A 17500-nucleotide genomic window follows, 5' to 3' on the forward strand; every position below is an offset into this window, starting at 1 on the left:
AGTCCACCTTCAACACCTTATCTACCTTAGTCCACCTTATCTACCTGAGTCCACCTTCGACACCTTAGTCTACCTGAGTCCACCTTCAACACCTTATCTACCTTAGTCCACCTTATCTACCTGAGTCCACCTTCAACACCTTATCTACCTTAGTCCACCTTATCTACCTGAGTCCACCTTCAAAACCTTAGTCTACCTGAGTCCACCTTCAAAACCTTAGTCTACCTGAGTCCACCTTCAACACCTTAGTCTACCTTAGTCCACCTTTAACACCTAAAGTCTACCTTAGTCTACCCTAGTCCAACTTCAACACCTTGGTCCAATTTAGTCCACCTTCAATAACTTAATTCTACTTTAGTCCTATTTCAACACCTTGGTCCATTGTAGTCCAACTTCAACACCTTAGTCTACCTTAGTCCAATTTAAAGACCTTGGTCCATCTTAGTCCCACTTCAGCCACTTTAGCCTGCCTTAGTCCGTCTTAGTACAAAACGCAACCACCTTAGTCCACGTTAGCCCATCCAAGTCCAACTTCAACACCTTAGTCCACGTTAGTCCATCCAAGTCCAACTTCAACACCTTAGTCCACGTTAGTCCATCCAAGTCCAACTATATATATAACCAGGAACCCTCAGGTTGCTGGCACGGCCACTCTCCCAACCGCACCGCACCATCCCCCATATATACATATATACATATATATATATATATACGCTTTTCTGCTTGCTCTCGCTTGCTCTCGCTTCTGCTTGCATTTTTTGCTACTATCTGCTGCTATTTTCTTACACAAAGAGCAACAGCTCTTGGATACTTACCAAACCAGTGGGACTATATTTTCTTTTAGATAACAGGCATTTTTCAATATTTTTACGACGTCCTCAACACTACGCGAGGAGGCCTACCATTCAAGATAAGCCTGAGCCCGAAGCTTTGCTACAGTGCTAAAGGTAATCAGCATAAGATGCCTCCTTTCTCTACGGAAGATTACCACAAACTGCTAAAGAAGATTTTACTGTTGGAAATAAAAATGAATCGGTTGGAAGTGAATTTAGAAGTGAATGGACAATGTGGCTACAACACCACTCTAGCACTCCTGTCGACTGAAAACACTGGACAGCACCATGCTACAACCCAGCTAACTAGCAACAATGAAGCTACGAAGAAACGGGAGGTCCCTGTAGAGGGTAATAAATCTACCAGTGAAAATCCTCCCTGGAACACACTTGGTGCAAAGCCAAAGAGAAGACCACCTCCCTGCGACAAGGGAGAATGGATATCTGGCAGGACCCAGCGCCCCGATATCTCTGATCTGACCGGCTGGCCTGCGCTACCATCTTCAGCCAGGCATACTGCGTCATCAACTCCACTGCCACGTAGGACACAGCAGCGGACAGCTGAGAAGAGGAGAACTACCAATAAACCTCCCCAGCAAGCAAGTGTCCAACTAAAGAACAGGTTTGCCCCACTGTTGATGGACAATGGATCCCCCTCTGATTGCCTGAATAACCCACCATCACCACGCAGAAGGGTAAGACCTGCTAACTTTACACCACAGAGAAAGCTAACGAGAGCTCCTGAAAATCTGATTGTGGGGGACTTTTCTGTAAAAGATATGAAAAGCAATAATAACACCAAAGTACTCTGCTTTCCGAAGGATATGGTATCTGACATGGAAAAAAGAATCCTGGAAATTGTCGCTGCACACCCAAATGTGAAAAATATCATCCTGCACATTGGTTTTAATGACATTGTAAAACAACAATCAAGAGAGCTGAAAGAGCACTTCAATAAACTCTTTGAAACAGTCAGCGCTGTGAATGCTGACCTTTTTATCAGTGGTCCTCTACCCCCAATCAGGAGAGGAGCTGAGAGATTCAGTAGACTTTACTCGCTGAATGAGTGGCTATCAAGTGCACTTCTTGCTCGTTCAATGCATTTTATTGACAATTTTAGCTTTTTCTGGGACCGCAGGCATCTTTTTAAGGCAGACGGACTTTGCCTGAATAAGATGGGAGTAAAGCTATTCATGAACAACATGTTTCACTTCCTGCATCTTGCATCTATCATCACTGCCAAGGACAAGAGACAAGAGGAGCCACCGAGGAAGGAAGACACAACACAGCCTATCAGGAACGTCGAAGGAGGACCGCCACTGCAAAAGGAGAACGTCGACCATGAGATACACCAGAGCAAAGAGGAGAGGTGTCTATCCTCCTCTACCGCCCCTCCCTCCATTCTGAATGCATGTGAAGATCCCTCCCCCACATCCCCCAAGCCATCCACGTCTCCATCTTTCTCCCTCCCTCAAGTAGACCTTTCTCCCCCCTTCTCCCCCTTGGAGTTCCGGGAGCTACCCCCACTCACGCCCCACCCTACTCAGATTTTTACCCCCCTAGATCATCGCTCACCTCCACCACCCCCTCCACGAAGGCGTGCTCCACAACCCCCCAGCCATACTTCACCTTTCTCACGCCAACCCCTTACACGCCCTCAACGTCCACCTTCAGTAGTTCGTCCCAGCTCTGACGCTGCTCACTCCCCCTCCCCCTTACGGCAAACCCCGCCTCGCCCTGACAGCAGTCCTGAATATTTCTGATACAGAAAAGGGTTCAGCAGTAGACCACATTATCAGCTGGGCCCAAGGTTGCCTACATCAAATCATGGCACCTTCTACATCCCTGTTGTGACTACCAAGAGAGTAAACATTGGGAAACTTAGCCACCCTGCTAACCTAAACAATCTCATTCCTATTCTCTCCAAATCAAAGCCAACATGGAAGCCTGTCAATAACACCATCAGGATGGGTCTGCTCAATGTCAGGTCTCTGAATAGCAAATCATTTTTAGTCAATGATTTTATTAGCACTTCTAAACTTGACTTTATGTTTTTAACTGAAACATGGCTGGAACAAAATAACAGTGCAAGCATTCTGATCGAGACAGCACCCCCCAACTATAACTTCATTGATATATGTAGATCGGGGAAAAGAGGTGGAGGGGTTGCTGCTATATTTAAAAACATGTTTCAGGGGAAACAGATGTCACTCGGTGAGTTTACATCATTTGAATACCTGTGTGCTGTGTTGAAATGCTCTCCCAAAATTCTCTTGTTAATTATCTACAGGCCACCTAAATATTCTGCAAATTTTTTTGATGATTTTACTGAACTATTGTCTAGCATCTCCACTGACTTTGACTGCCTGGTTATAACTGGTGATTTTAATTTTCATATTGACGATTTAAATGACAAGGGCGCAAAAGAACTTTTTACTATTTTAGACACATTTGAACTGTCTCAACATGTGAAAGAGGCTACACATTATAAGGGACACACCCTGGACCTGATTATCACAAAAGGTCTCAATGTTTCTGATGTTCTTGTGATTGATCCTTCATTGTCTGATCATTTCTGTGTTTTCTTTAATATTTCTGTAATTCCGGACACACAAACAGAATCAAAGAATGTCAAAAAGCGGTACATAAATGAACATGCTAATGTCCTCTTTAAAAACGCCATCTCCTCACTACCACCTCTAAACCCATGTCATGCTGATGATCTTGTAAGCAACTTTAATTCCAAAATTGTGAATATCATAGATATCATTGCACCTGTTACAGTTAAAACGATTTCTGGCAAGCAAAAGGCACCCTGGAGAAAATCTGCTGCTGTAACAGCCCAGAGAAGAGAGTGCAGGAAGGCTGAACGAATCTGGCGGAATACAAAACTTCATATTCACCATGACATCTATAAAGAGAGCCTCCAGGCCTACAATTTAGTCTTAAAAAGTGCTAGAGAAACATTCTTCTCCAATATCATAAACAGCAACACAAATAAGGCCAAAACCCTATTCACAATCGTTGACAGACTGACTAAACCCCCAACACAAATACCAGCCCAACTCCATTCCACGCAGAAATGCAATGACTTTGCATTCTTTTATACTGATAAAATTGAAGGCATCAGACGCACCATCAATATCTCAAGTAAAAAAGTTGGATCACCACCCCATTTAGGCAAAAGTAACACAGCAATGATGGCAAGCTTTAATGCCATAGACTCTAAAACTCTAGTGGAAACGGTGACAGCTCTAAAGTCATCCACCTGCTGCCTTCATGTTTTACCTACCAACTTCTTTAAGAATGTTTTTGACTGCCTATCAACAGACGTCTTGCAAATAGTTAATAATTCTATTAAATCGGGCAATTTCCCGAAGGCTTTCAAAACTGCAGTCATTAAACCTCTTCTAAAAAAGCAGAGCCTAGATGCCTCTGTTATCAACAACTACAGACCAATTTCAAATCTACCATTCATAAGTAAAATAATTGAGAAAGTTGTCCTCCAACAACTAAATCACTTCTTGGCTTCTACTGGCTGCCACAACAACTTCCAGTCAGGATTTTGACCTCTTCATAGCACAGAGACGGCCCTTCTTCAAGTTATAAATGACATCCGTCTAAACACAGACTCTGGCAAAACTTCAGTATTAATGCTTTTGGACCTCAGTGCTGCATTTGACACTGTCGACCACTCAATACTTTTGGACAGGTTGGAAAACTGGGTGGGGATCTCAGGCACAGTTTTAAGCTGGTTCAAGTCATATCTACAAGATAGGAACTATTTTGTTTCCATTGGTGACTTTGTATCAGAACCAACCAACGTAACGTGTGGAGTCCCCCAAGGTTCAATCTTGGGGCCGACTTTATTTAACATCTATATGCTCCCACTAGGACAAATCATGCAAAATAATAACATTGACCATCATTGCTATGCCGATGACACCCAAATCTATGTAGCGCTATCACCAAATGACTATCGCCCCATAGATCTTCTGTGCCAGTGCATTGAGCAAGTCAAACACTGGATGTGCCAACATGTCCTACAACTCAATGAAGATAAAACTGAGATAATTGTTTTTGGTGCTAAAAAAGAAAGGTTTAAAGTCGTCCAACACCTTCAATCACTGTCCCTGAAAACCTCAAATAAAGCCAGAAATCTTGGGGTTATTTTAGATTCTGATTTACATTTCGACAGTCACATCAAATCAGTAACAAAATCGGCCTACTATCACCTCAAAAATGTAAAAAGACTTAGAGGGCTCATGTCAGCTCAAGACTTAGAAAAACTTGTACATGCCTTTATTACCAGTAGGCTAGACTATTGTAATGGTCTCCTTGCAGGTCTTCCCAAAAAAACTGTCAGGCAGCTACAGCTTGTTCAGAACGCTGCTGCTAGAGTTCTAACAAAGACCAAAAAATGTGAGCACATTACACCAATTCTTAAATCCTTACATTGGCTCCCTGTACATCAGAGAATAGATTTCAAAATCCTCCTGCTCACATATAAATCACTACATGGTCTAGGGCCCAAGTATATCACTGATATGCTCCCACTATATACGCCCTCTAGATCACTAAGATCTTCTGAGACCAATCTGTTAGCGGTTCCAAGAGTAAACTCAAATCAAGGGAGATCATCATTCAGTCACTATGCAACACATAGCTGGAATAAACTTCCTGAAGATGTCAGACTTTCCCCAACTCTCACTACTTTTAAAACTAGACTGAAGACTTTTATGTTCACCTTAGCTTTCAGCTAAATCTTTTAATCTTTTAACTTTTAACGTCTGCACTGTTTTTATTTTTACTGTCTGCATTTTAATTTTGCTTTTATTTTCTTTCATTTCACTTTGTTGTCTGTGAAGCACTTTGAGTCTGCCTTGTGTATGAAAAGCGCTATACAAATAAAGTTGCCTTGCCTTGCCTTGCCTTGCCTTGCCTATATATATATATATATATGTATGTATGTATGTATGTATGTATGTATGTATGTATGTATGTATGTATGTATGTATGTATGTATGTATGTATGTATGTATGTATACATACATACATACATACATACATACATACATACATACATACATACATACATACATACATACATACATACATACATACATACATACATACATACACACACACACACATATATATATATATATATATATATATATATATATATATATATATATATATATATATATATATATATATATATATATATATATATATATATATATATATATATATATATATATATATATATATATATATATATATATATATATATATATATATATATATATATATATATATATATATATGTGTGTGTGTATGTATGTCATGCCATTATTGGTTGTCATTATTGATGCACACATCCCAACTGATTGGGTGTGTGTCCTTTGTGTAGCATGTCAAACATGGTTAGTGGCAATCCTTTACCCATAATTACACACACACACACACACACACACACACACACACACACACACACAGACTGGGGGGTTGGTGTACCCCCACCATTGTCCCCCACTAGACGGTGCTACTGTAGTCCCTCCCACAATGAGCTGATTGTTGAGGCCCCGCCCCCTGGGTGTGGGCGTGTCCCCCCAACAACAACAATAGGTGGCAGTGTTGCGGACACAATGTCCACCAGCTTGGAGCGTCACCATGGCGATGATGCCAGTGTTGCGGACACAATGTCCACCAGCTTGGAGCGTCACCATGGCGATGATGCCAGTGTTGCGGACACAATGTCCACCAGCTTGGAGCGTCACCATGGCAATGATGGCAGTGTTGCAGACACAATGTCCACCAGCTTGGAGCGTCACCATGGCGATGATGGCAGTGTTGCGGACACAATGTCCACCAGCTTGGAGCGTCACCATGGCGATGATGGCAGTGTTGCGGACACAATGTCCACCAGCTTGGAGCGTCACCATGGCGATGATGCCAGTGTTGCGGACACAATGTCCACCAGCTTGGAGCGTCACCATGGCGATGATGGCAGTGTTGCGGACACAATGTCCACCAGCTTGGAGCGTCACCATGGCGATGATGGCAGTGTTGCGGACACAATGTCCACCAGCTTGGAGCGTCACCATGGCAATGATGGCAGTGTTGCGGACACAATGTCCACCAGCTTGGAGCGTCACCATGGCGATGATGCCAGTGTTGCGGACACAATGTCCACCAGCCTGGAGCGTCACCATGGCGATGATGGCAGTGTTGCGGACACAATGTCCACCAGCTTGGAGCGTCACCATGGCGATGATGGCAGTGTTGCGGACACAATGTCCACCAGCTTGGAGCGTCACCATGGCGATGATGCCAGTGTTGCGGACACAATGTCCACCAGCTTGGAGCGTCACCATGGCGATGATGCCAGTGTTGCGGACACAATGTCCACCAGCTTGGAGCGTCACCATGGCGATGATGCCAGTGTTGCGGACACAATGTCCACCAGCTTGGAGCGTCACCATGGCGATGATGGCAGTGTTGCGGACACAATGTCCACCAGCTTGGAGCGTCACCATGGCGATGATGGCTGCATCAATACCAGCCAGGTCACCGCACAATGACACATACCAAACACCTTTTCAAGGTTAGCACTTTGGCATCACGCTACCATGCTACGTGCTAACATCGGCACTATGCTAACTTCTGTCTTGAACTGGTCTGCTGACCACAGACTTCTAGTGACTACCTGGTGCTGAGGTCTGGAACCGGACTCTGGTCCTCTCTTCATCAACTATTTGTGAGCTCTTGAACTGGTCTTCTGGTCTTAAACAGGTCATCTAGTAATACACTGGTCCTGAGGTCTTGAACTGGTCTTCTGGTCTTAAACAGGTCATCTAGTAATACACTGGTCCTGAGGTCTTGAACTGGTCTTCTGGTCTTAAACAGGTCATCTAGTAATACACTGGTCCTGAGGTCTTGAACTGGTCTACTGGTCTTAAACAGGTCGTCTAGTAATACACTGGTCCTGAGGTCTTGAACTGGTCTTCTGGTCTTAAGCAGGTCGACTAGTAATACGCTGGTCCTGAGGTCTTGAACTGGTCTTCTGGTCTTAAGCAGGTCGACTAGTAATACGCTGGTCCTGAGGTCTTGAACTGGTCTTCTGGTCTTAAACAGGTCGTCTAGTAATACACTGGTCCTGAGGTCTTGAACTGGTCTTCTGGTCTTAAACAGGTCGACTAGTAATACACTGGTCCTGAGGTCTTGAACTGGTCTTCTGGTCTTAAGCAGGTCGACTAGTAATACGCTGGTCCTGAGGTCTTGAACTGGTCTTCTGGTCTTAAACAGGTCGTCTAGTAATACACTGGTCCTGAGGTCTTGAACTGGTCTTCTGGTCTTAAACAGGTCGACTAGTAATACACTGGTCCTGAGGTCTTGAACTGGTCTTCTGGTCTTAAGCAGGTCGACTAGTAATACGCTGGTCCTGAGGTCTTGAACTGGTCTTCTGGTCTTAAACAGGTCGTTTAGTAATACGCTGGTCCTTAGGTCTTGAACTGGTCTTCTGGTCTTAAACAGGTCGACTAGTAATACTCTGGTCCTGAGGTCTTGAACTGGTCTTCTGGTCTTAAGCAGGTCGACTAGTAATACGCTGGTCCTGAGGTCTTGAACTGGTCTTCTGGTCTTAAGCAGGTCGACTAGTAATACGCTGGTCCTGAGGTCTTGAACTGGTCTTCTGGTCTTAAGCAGGTCGACTAGTAATACGCTGGTCCTGAGGTCTTGAACTGGTCTTCTGGTCTTAAGCAGGTCAACTAGTAATACGCTGGTCCTGAGGTCTTGAACTGGTCTTCTGGTCTTAAGCAGGTCGACTAGTAATACGCTGGTCCTGAGGTCTTGAACTGGTCTTCTGCTCTTAAGCAGGTCAACTAGTAATACGCTGGTCCTGAGGTCTTGAACTGCTCTTCTGGTCTGAAACAGGTCTTTTAATGATACACTGGTCATGAGGTCTTTAGTTTGTCTTCTGGTCTTAAAAAGGTTATTTCTAGTAATACGCTGGTCCTGAGGTCTTGAACTTGTCTTCTGGTCTTAAGATGTTCTTTCCAGTGATACACTGGTCCCGAAGTCTTGAACTGGTCTACTGGTCTTAAAAAGGTTATTTATAGTGATACACTGGTCGTGAGGTCTTGAACTTGTCTTCCGGTCTTAAAACGGTTATTTCTAGTGATACATTGGTCGTGACGTCTTGAACTTGTTTTCCGATCTTAAAATGTTCTTTCTCGTAATACACTGGTCCTGAGCTCTTGAACTGGTCTTATGAAAGGTTCTTTCTAGTGATACACTGGTCCTGAGGTCTTAAACTGGTCTTATGGTCTTAAAAAGGTTATTTCTAGTGATACACTGGTTGTGAGGTCTTGAACTGGTCTACTGGTCTTAAAAAGGTTATTTCTAGTGGTACACTGGTTGTGAGGTCTTGAACTGGTCTACTGGTCTTAAGATGTTCTTTCTAGTAATACACTGGTCCTGAAGTCTTGAACTTGTCTTCTGGTCTTAAGATGTTCTTTCTAGTGATACACTGGTCCTGAGGTCTTGAACTTGTCTTAATATGTTCTTTATAATAATTAACTGGTCCTGAGGTCTTGAAATTGTCTTCTGGTCTCAAGATGTTCTTTCTAGTGATACACTGGTCGTGACGTCTTGAACTGGTCTTCTGGTCTTAAAAAGGTTATTTCTAGTTATACACTGGTTCAGAGGTCTTGAACTGGTCTACTGGTCTTAAAAAAAGTTATTTCTAGTGGTACACTGGTCCCGAGGTCTTGAACTGGTCTACTGGTCTTAAAAAGGTTATTTCTAGTGGTACACTGGTTCAGAGGTCTTGAACTGGTCTACTGGTCTTAAAAAGGTTATTACTAGTGGTACACTGGTCCTGAGGTCTTGAACTTGTCTTCTGGTCTTAAGATTTTCTTTCTAGTGATGCACTGGTCCTGAGGTCTTCTGGTCTTAAACAGGTCTTTTACTAATACACTAGCCTTGAGGTCTTGAACTTGTTTTCGGCTTTTAAACAGGTCTTCTAGTCATAAACTGGTCACAGACTGGTCTTCTCGTGATGCAGTGCTTCTGCGGTCTTGAACGGGACTTCTGGTCTTAAACAGGTCTTTTAGTCATACACTGGTCAACTTGTCGTAAACTGGTCTCCTGGTCTCAAACTAGTCATAAAGTGGTTGTGAGGTCTTGAACTTGTCTTCTGGTCTAAGCTGGTCTTATAGGTGCAACTGTTCTTCTCGTGTATTTTAGGCATAAACTGGTCTTCCTGTCTTGAACCAGCCTGATGGTCTCAAACTGGTCTTGTGGTCAAAAGTGGTCATGGGTCTTAAAACACTATTCAGGTCTTCAACTGGTCTTCTCGTGATAAACTGGTCAGGAGGCCTTCAACTGGTCTGTCGGTCTTGAACTAAAGTTGACTGGTCTTAAACTGGTCTCCTGGTCATAAACTGGTTGTGGTCTTAAACATGTCTTCCGGTCTTAACTTGGTCTTCTAGTCTTGAACTGGTATGTTGGTGTCAAACTGGTTTACGGGCATTTAACCGGTCGTAGACTCTTCAACTTGTCCTTTGGTCTTAAACTGGTCTAGCGGTTGCTGTGGTGGTGGTGGTGATGCATTATCTAGACTTGGTCCTGGTCCTGGTCCTGGTCCTGGTGTGGACTGAGACCAGGCGTGTCATGTGCACACCTTGCTGCACGCTCCTGGCTGCTCTGCGAGGACAAGGACTAAATGGTGTCAAACTAAAAACCACGGCTCACCTTTCCCTCTGCTTTTATCTTGTTGGACTCGGTGCTTTTATTTTGAAGGGCGTACTCATGCATGATTGTAATATAATATAACAAATATGGCCTCACTCGGAGGTGCACTTCCTGGAAGTCGTCAAGAGGCGGAGCTATGCTTCATGTATCGGTCTGTGTGTGAGCTCTTATTGGCCGATTGATCTTTTGTCTGGACCAATCAGAGGGCACGATGCACTCATCACAGGGCGTTCAGCACCTGAGGCTGGCAGGAAACTGATGACTCTTCAACTTTGTGGACTTCCTGTGTCCGCCTCCTCGTCAGCACTTTTACTTCTGCAAATCTTCCAGGAACTGCACCCTTTGTCTGTGTGTGTGTGTGTGTGTGTGTGTGTGTGTGTGTGTGTGTGTGTGTGTGTGTGTGTGTGTGTGTGTGTGTGTGTGTGTGTGTGTGTGTGTGTGTGTGTGTGTGTGTGTGTGTGTGTGTGTGTGTGTGCGTGCGTGCGTGCGTGCGTGCGTGTGTGTGTGTGGTTTAGCTTGAAGGAAGGCTCAAGTGGACTTTGCAATGAAAGGTGCTCAGTGGCGCTACCTGGTGTCCTGTCACGGCCAGTAGTCCAGAGAGTGGGCGTGTCTTAAAGTTACACCAGTAACTTCCTACACACACACACACACACACACACACACACACGCGCGCACACACACACACACACACACACACACACACACACATCTTTGTGTCCTTCTTTTTGCCTTTTGTTGACCTCATGACACACATTAGCCCCGCCCATTTCCACCTCACCTTCACCAAGGTGTTGATGAGAGCGATCCACTTCATTGCGTGACCCACATTACCCTGCACAGGTTATTCAAGGTCAAAGAAACTAGCACCACTTCCTGTCCACACTTGATCCACTTCCTGTCCACACTTGATCCACTTCCTGTCCACCCTTGATCCACCTCCTGTCCACACTTTATCCACTTCCTGTCCATTTCGCTCAACTTCCTGCCCATTCCTTGTCCACTTCCTGTCCATTACTTACTTGTATGTACCATCCTTGTCCACTTCCTGTCTTATCTTTGTCCACTTCCTGTCCTATCCTTGTCCACTTCCTGTCCTATCCTTGTCCACATTTGATCCACTCCTTGTCCACTTCCTGTCCTATCCTTGTCCACATTTCATCTACCTCCTGTTCACACCTTATCCAATTTCTGTCCTATCCTTGTCTACATTTTATCCACTCCCTGTCCATTTTTAACCACTTCCTGTCCTATCCTTGTCCACATTTGATCCACTCCTCGTCCATTTCCTGTCCTATCCTTATCCACATTTAAACCACTCCTTGTCCACTTCCTGTCCTATCCTTGTCCACATTTGATCCACTCCTTGTCCACTTCCTGTCCTATCCTTGTCCACATTTCATCTACCCTCCTGTCCACACCTTATCCAATTTCTGTCCTATCCTTGTCTACATTTTATCCACTTCCTGTCATTTCTTCTCCACTTCCTGTCCATTTTTTTTAACCAATTCCTGTCCTATCCTTGTCCACATTTGATCCACTCCTCGTCCACTTCCTGTCCTGTCCTTGTCCACATTTAAACCACTCCTTGTCCACTTCCTGTCCTATCTTTGTCCACATTTGATCCACTCCTTGTCCACTTCCTGTCCTATCCTTGTCCACATTTGATCTACCTCCTGTCCACACCTTATCCAATTTCTGTCCTGTCTTTGTCTACATTTTATCCACTTCCTGTCATTTTGTCTCCACTTCCTGTCCATTTTTTAACCACTTCCTGTCCTATCCTTGTCCACATTTGATCCACTACTCATCCATTTCCTGTCCTATCTTTGTCCACATTTAAACCACTCCTTATCCAATTTCTGTCCTATCCTTGTCTACATTTTATCCACTTCCTGTCCATTTTTAACCACTTCCTGTCCTATCCTTGTCCACATTTAAACCACTCCTTGTCCACTTCCTGTCCTATCCTTGTCCACATTTGATCCACTCCTTGTCCACTTCCTGTCCTATCTTTGTCCACATTTGATCTACCTCCTGTCCACACCTTATCCAATTTCTGTCCTATCCTAGTCTACATTTTATCCACTTCCTGTCAATTCCTCTCCACTTCCTGTCCACTCTTTCGCCACTTCCTGTCCTATCCTTGTCCACATTTGATCTACCTCCTGTCCACACCTTATCCAATTTTTTATCCTTGTCCACTTCCTGTCCTATCCTTGTCCACCTCCTGTCCAGTCTTGATCTACTTCCTGTCCTATCCTTGTCCACTTCCTGTCCTATCCTTGTCCACCTCCTGTCCAGTCTTGATCTACTTCCTGTCCCCTCTTGATCCACTTCCTGTCCAGTGAGTGTATTTCATCAGGTTGTCTCCTGCAGTGTTCAGCGACGCCCTCATCAGAGGGGGGAGGGGCAGCGAGGAAGACGAGACGCCGGACGCTTCTCCCCGGGTTGGCCACGCCCTCTTGCACCATGAGGGGTCAGAGGTCAGCTGGAGTCCGGGTGACGACTCGGACTACCTCGTGGGCGGTAAGCGGTGTGCCGGCTGCACGTGTACGCGTCACGCCTCCTCACGCCTCCTCACGCCTCTCACGTCCTCCAGCGAGGCAGCCGCTCGGCGTCTCCCAGCCGGACGACTACTTCTCCGGGAGTGCGCCGGATGACGCCGTCTGCCACCCGGCGGCCATCGCCGAGTACTTGGAGCGCAGCGACACCGCCGTCATTTACCCACAAGCCCCTGAGGACTTGACGCCGCTCAGCACGCCCGAGGGCGCCAGCCACGGCGAAGGTGAGCGAGGCCCACCGAAGACCGCCACCAATGTCGTGACCTCTCACCTTTCTGCCCCCGCACAGACCCGCCCCCGGGCGACCCGGCTGGGCCTCTCAGCTGTCCCTTCTGCCAGCACGCCTACGAGAGCGCGGCGTCCCTCAAAGACCACATCAAGTGTCGCCACCACAGGGGGGCGGAGCTCTACGTCTGTCGACTGTGTGGCCACGCCTTCAGCCAGTGCACGCAGCTTCAGTGTCACATGACCACTCACCAGCCAATCAGCAAGCAGGTCAGCACTGTGTGTACTTTTCATGTACTGTCCTAGTACTTACTGACCTGTGTACTTTTCATGTACTGTCCTAGTACTTACTGACCCGTGTACTTTTCATGTACTGTCCTAGTACTTACTGACCTGTGTACTTTTCATGTACTGTCCTAGTACTTACTGACCTGTGTACTTTTCATGTACTGTCCTAGTACTTACTGACCCGTGTACTTTTCATGTACTGTCCTAGTACTTACTGACCTGTGTACTTTTCATGTACTGTCCTAGTACTTACTGACCTGTGTACTTTTCATGTACTGTCCTAGTACTTACTGACCCGTGTACTTTTCATGTACTGTCCTAGTACTTACTGACCTGTGTACTTTTCATGTACTGTCCTAGTACTTACTGACCTGTGTACTTTTCATGTACTGTCCTAGTACTTACTGACCCGTGTACTTTTCATGTACTGTCCTAGTACTTACTGACCTGTGTACTTTTCATGTACTGTCCTAGTACTTACTGACCTGTGTACTTTTCATGTACTGTCCTAGTACTTACTGACCTGTGTACTTTTCATGTACTGTCCTAGTACTTACTGACCTGTGTACTTTTCATGTACTGTCCTAGTACTTACTGACCTGTGTACTTTTCATGTACTGTCCTAGTGCTTACTGACCTGTGTACTTTTCATGTACTGTCCTAGTACTTACTGACCCGTGTACTTTTCATGTACTGTCCTAGTACTTACTGACCTGTGTACTTTTCATGTACTGTCCTAGTACTTACTGACCTGTGTACTTTTCATGTACTGTCCTAGTACTTACTGACCCGTGTACTTTTCATGTACTGTCCTAGTACTTACTGACCTGTGTACTTTTCATGTACTGTCCTAGTACTTACTGACCCGTGTACTTTTCATGTACTGTCCTAGTACTTACTGACCCGTGTACTTTTCATGTACTGTCCTAGTACTTACTGACCTGTGTACTTTTCATGTACTGTCCTAGTACTTACTGACCCGTGTACTTTTCATGTACTGTCCTAGTACTTACTGACCTGTGTACTTTTCATGTACTGTCCTAGTACTTACTGACCTGTGTACTTTTCATGTACTGTCCTAGTACTTGGCAGATTTCATGTACTTTTGTATTTACCAGAGTACTTGATCTTCACACACACAGACACTTTACTTTTGTGTGATATCATGTGCGGTACAAGCGGTCCTGCAGAGTGTTTACTTGTGTGTGATATCACGTGCGATACAAGCGGTCCTGCAGAGTGTTTACTTGTGTGTGATATCATGTGCGATACAAGCGGTCCTGCAGAGTGTTTACTTGTGTGTGATATCATGTGTGATACAAGCGGTCCTGCAGAGTGTTTACTTGTGTGTGATATCATGTGCGATACAAGCGGTCCTGCAGAGTGTTTACTTGTGTGTGATATCACGTGCGATACAAGCGGTCCTGCAGAGTGTTTACTTGTGTGTGATATCATGTGCGATACAAGCGGTCCTGCAGAGTGTTTACTTGTGTGTGATATCATGTGCGATACAAGCGGTCCTGCAGAGTGTTTACTTGTGTGTGATATCATGTGCGATACAAGCGGTCCTGCAGAGTGTTTACTTGTGTGTGATATCATGTGTGATACAAGCGGTCCTGCAGAGTGTTTACTTGTGTGTGATATCATGTGCGATACAAGCGGTCCTGCAGAGTGTTTACTTGTGTGTGATATCATGTGCGATACAAGCGGTCCTGCAGAGTGTTTACTTGTGTGTGATATCATGTGTGATACAAGCGGTCCTGCAGAGTGTTTACTTGTGTGTGATATCATGTGTGATACAAGCGGTCCTGCAGTGTGTTTAGTTGTGTGTGATATAATGTGCGATACAAGTGGTCCTGCAGAGTGTTTTGTTGTGTGTGATATCATGTGTGATACAAGCAGTCCTGCAGAGTGTTTACTAGTGTGTGATATCATGTGTGATATAATGTGTGATATCATGTGCAATACAAGCGGTCCTGCAGAGTGTTTACTTGTGTGTGATATCATGTTTGATATAATGTGTGATATCATGTGTGATACAAATGGTCCTGCAGAGTGTTTACTTGTGTGTGATATCATGTGTGATACAAATGGTCCTGCAGAGTGTTTACTTGTGTGTGATATCATGTGTGATACAAGCGATTCTGCAGCATATTTACTTGCTAGTAATATCATTTGCGATACAAGCGGTCCTGCAGTGTGTTTAGTTGTGTGTGATATTATGTGCGATACAAGCGGTCCTGCAGTGTGTTTAGTTGTGTGTGATATTATGTGCGATACAAGCGGTCCTGCAGTGTGTTTAGTTGTGTGTGATATATTATGTGCGATACAAGTGGTCCTGCAGAGTGTTTACTTGTGTGTGATATCATGTGCGATACAAGCGGTCCTGCAGAGTGTTTACTTGTGTGTGATATCATGTGCGATACAAGCCGTTCTGCAGAGTGTTTACTTGTGTGTGATATCATGTGTGATACAAGCGGTCCTGCAGAGTGTTTACTTGTGTGTGATATCATGTGTGATACAAGCGGTCCTGCAGTGTGTTTAGTTGTGTGTGATATCATGTGCGATACAAGTGGTCCTGCAGAGTGTTTTGTTGTGTGTGATATCATGTGTGATACAAGCAGTCCTGCAGAGTGTTTACTAGTGTGTGATATCATGTGTGATATAATGTGTGATATCATGTGCAATACAAGCGGTCCTGCAGAGTGTTTACTTGTGTGTGATATCATGTTTGATATAATGTGTGATATCATGTGTGATACAAATGGTCCTGCAGAGTGTTTACTTGTGTGTGATATCATGTGTGATACAAGCGGTCCTGCAGCGTATTTACTTGCTAGTGATATCATTTGCGATACAAGCGGTCCTGCAGTGTGTTTAGTTGTGTGTGATATCATGTGCGATACAAGCGGTCCTGCAGTGTGTTTAGTTGTGTGTGATATTATGTGCGATACAAGCGGTCCTGCAGTGTGTTTAGTTGTGTGTGATATTATGTGCGATACAAGCGGTCCTGCAGTGTGTTTAGTTGTGTGTGATATATTATGTGCGATACAAGTGGTCCTGCAGAGTGTTTTGTTGTGTGTGATATCATGTGCGATACAAGCAGTCCTGCAGAGTGTTTACAAATGTGTGATATCATGTGTGATATAATGTGTGATATCATGTGCAATACAAGCGGTCCTGCAGAGTGTTTACTTGTGTGTGATATCATGTGCGATACAAGCGGTCCTGCAGAGTGTTTACTTGTGTGTGATATAATGTGTGATACAAGCGGTCCTGCAGCGTATTTACTTGCTAGTGATATCATTTACGATACAAGTGGTCCTGCAGTGTTTAGTTGTGTGTGATATCATGTGCGATACAAGCAGTCCTGCAGAGTGTTTACTAGTGTGTGATATCATGTGCGATACAAGCGGTCCTGCAGTGTGTTTAGTTGTGTGTGATATCATGTGCGATACAAGCAGTCCTGCAGCGTGTTTACTTGTGTGTGATATCATGTGCGATACAAGCGGTCCTGCAGAGTGTTTACTTGTGTGTGATATCATGTGCGATACAAGCGGTCCTGCAGAGTGTTTACTTGTGTGTGATATCATGTGCGATACAAGCGGTCCTGCAGAGTGTTTACTTGTGTGTGATATCATGTGCGATACAAGCGGTCCTGCAGAGTGTTTACTTGTGTGTGATATCATGTGTGATATCATGTGCGATACAAGCGGTCCTGCAGCGTTTTTACTTGTGTGTGATATCATTTGCGATACAAGTGGTCCTGCAGAGTGTTTTGTTGTGTGTGATATCATGTGTGATACAAGCAGTCCTGCAGAGTGTTTACTAGTG

The 17500-nt window shown here is 44.6% G+C and overlaps 2 protein-coding genes across 2 annotated transcripts in view; both read left to right on the forward strand.

The window, feature by feature from the left end:
- The window catches only part of LOC133665210 (zinc finger E-box-binding homeobox 2-like), a 55203-nt gene that overhangs the window by 3561 nt on the left and 34142 nt on the right, over positions 1 to 17500 (forward strand). Inside the window, exons 2-4 of the mRNA XM_062070458.1 lie at positions 12969 to 13118; positions 13192 to 13377; positions 13443 to 13648. Coding sequence (XP_061926442.1) covers positions 12969 to 13118; positions 13192 to 13377; positions 13443 to 13648 — 542 coding nt within the window. The remainder of the gene's footprint in view (positions 1 to 12968; positions 13119 to 13191; positions 13378 to 13442; positions 13649 to 17500) is intronic.
- LOC133665209 (uncharacterized) lies at positions 1187 to 2596 on the forward strand. Its single transcript, XM_062070457.1, has 2 exons — positions 1187 to 1528; positions 2078 to 2596. The coding sequence occupies exons 1-2, from the start codon at positions 1472 to 1474 to the stop codon at positions 2594 to 2596; spliced, it is 576 nt and encodes a 191-aa protein (XP_061926441.1). The 5' UTR covers positions 1187 to 1471.

Source organism: Entelurus aequoreus, linkage group LG14, assembly GCF_033978785.1.
Source record: "Entelurus aequoreus isolate RoL-2023_Sb linkage group LG14, RoL_Eaeq_v1.1, whole genome shotgun sequence".
Classification (NCBI taxonomy): Eukaryota; Metazoa; Chordata; class Actinopteri; order Syngnathiformes; family Syngnathidae; genus Entelurus; species Entelurus aequoreus.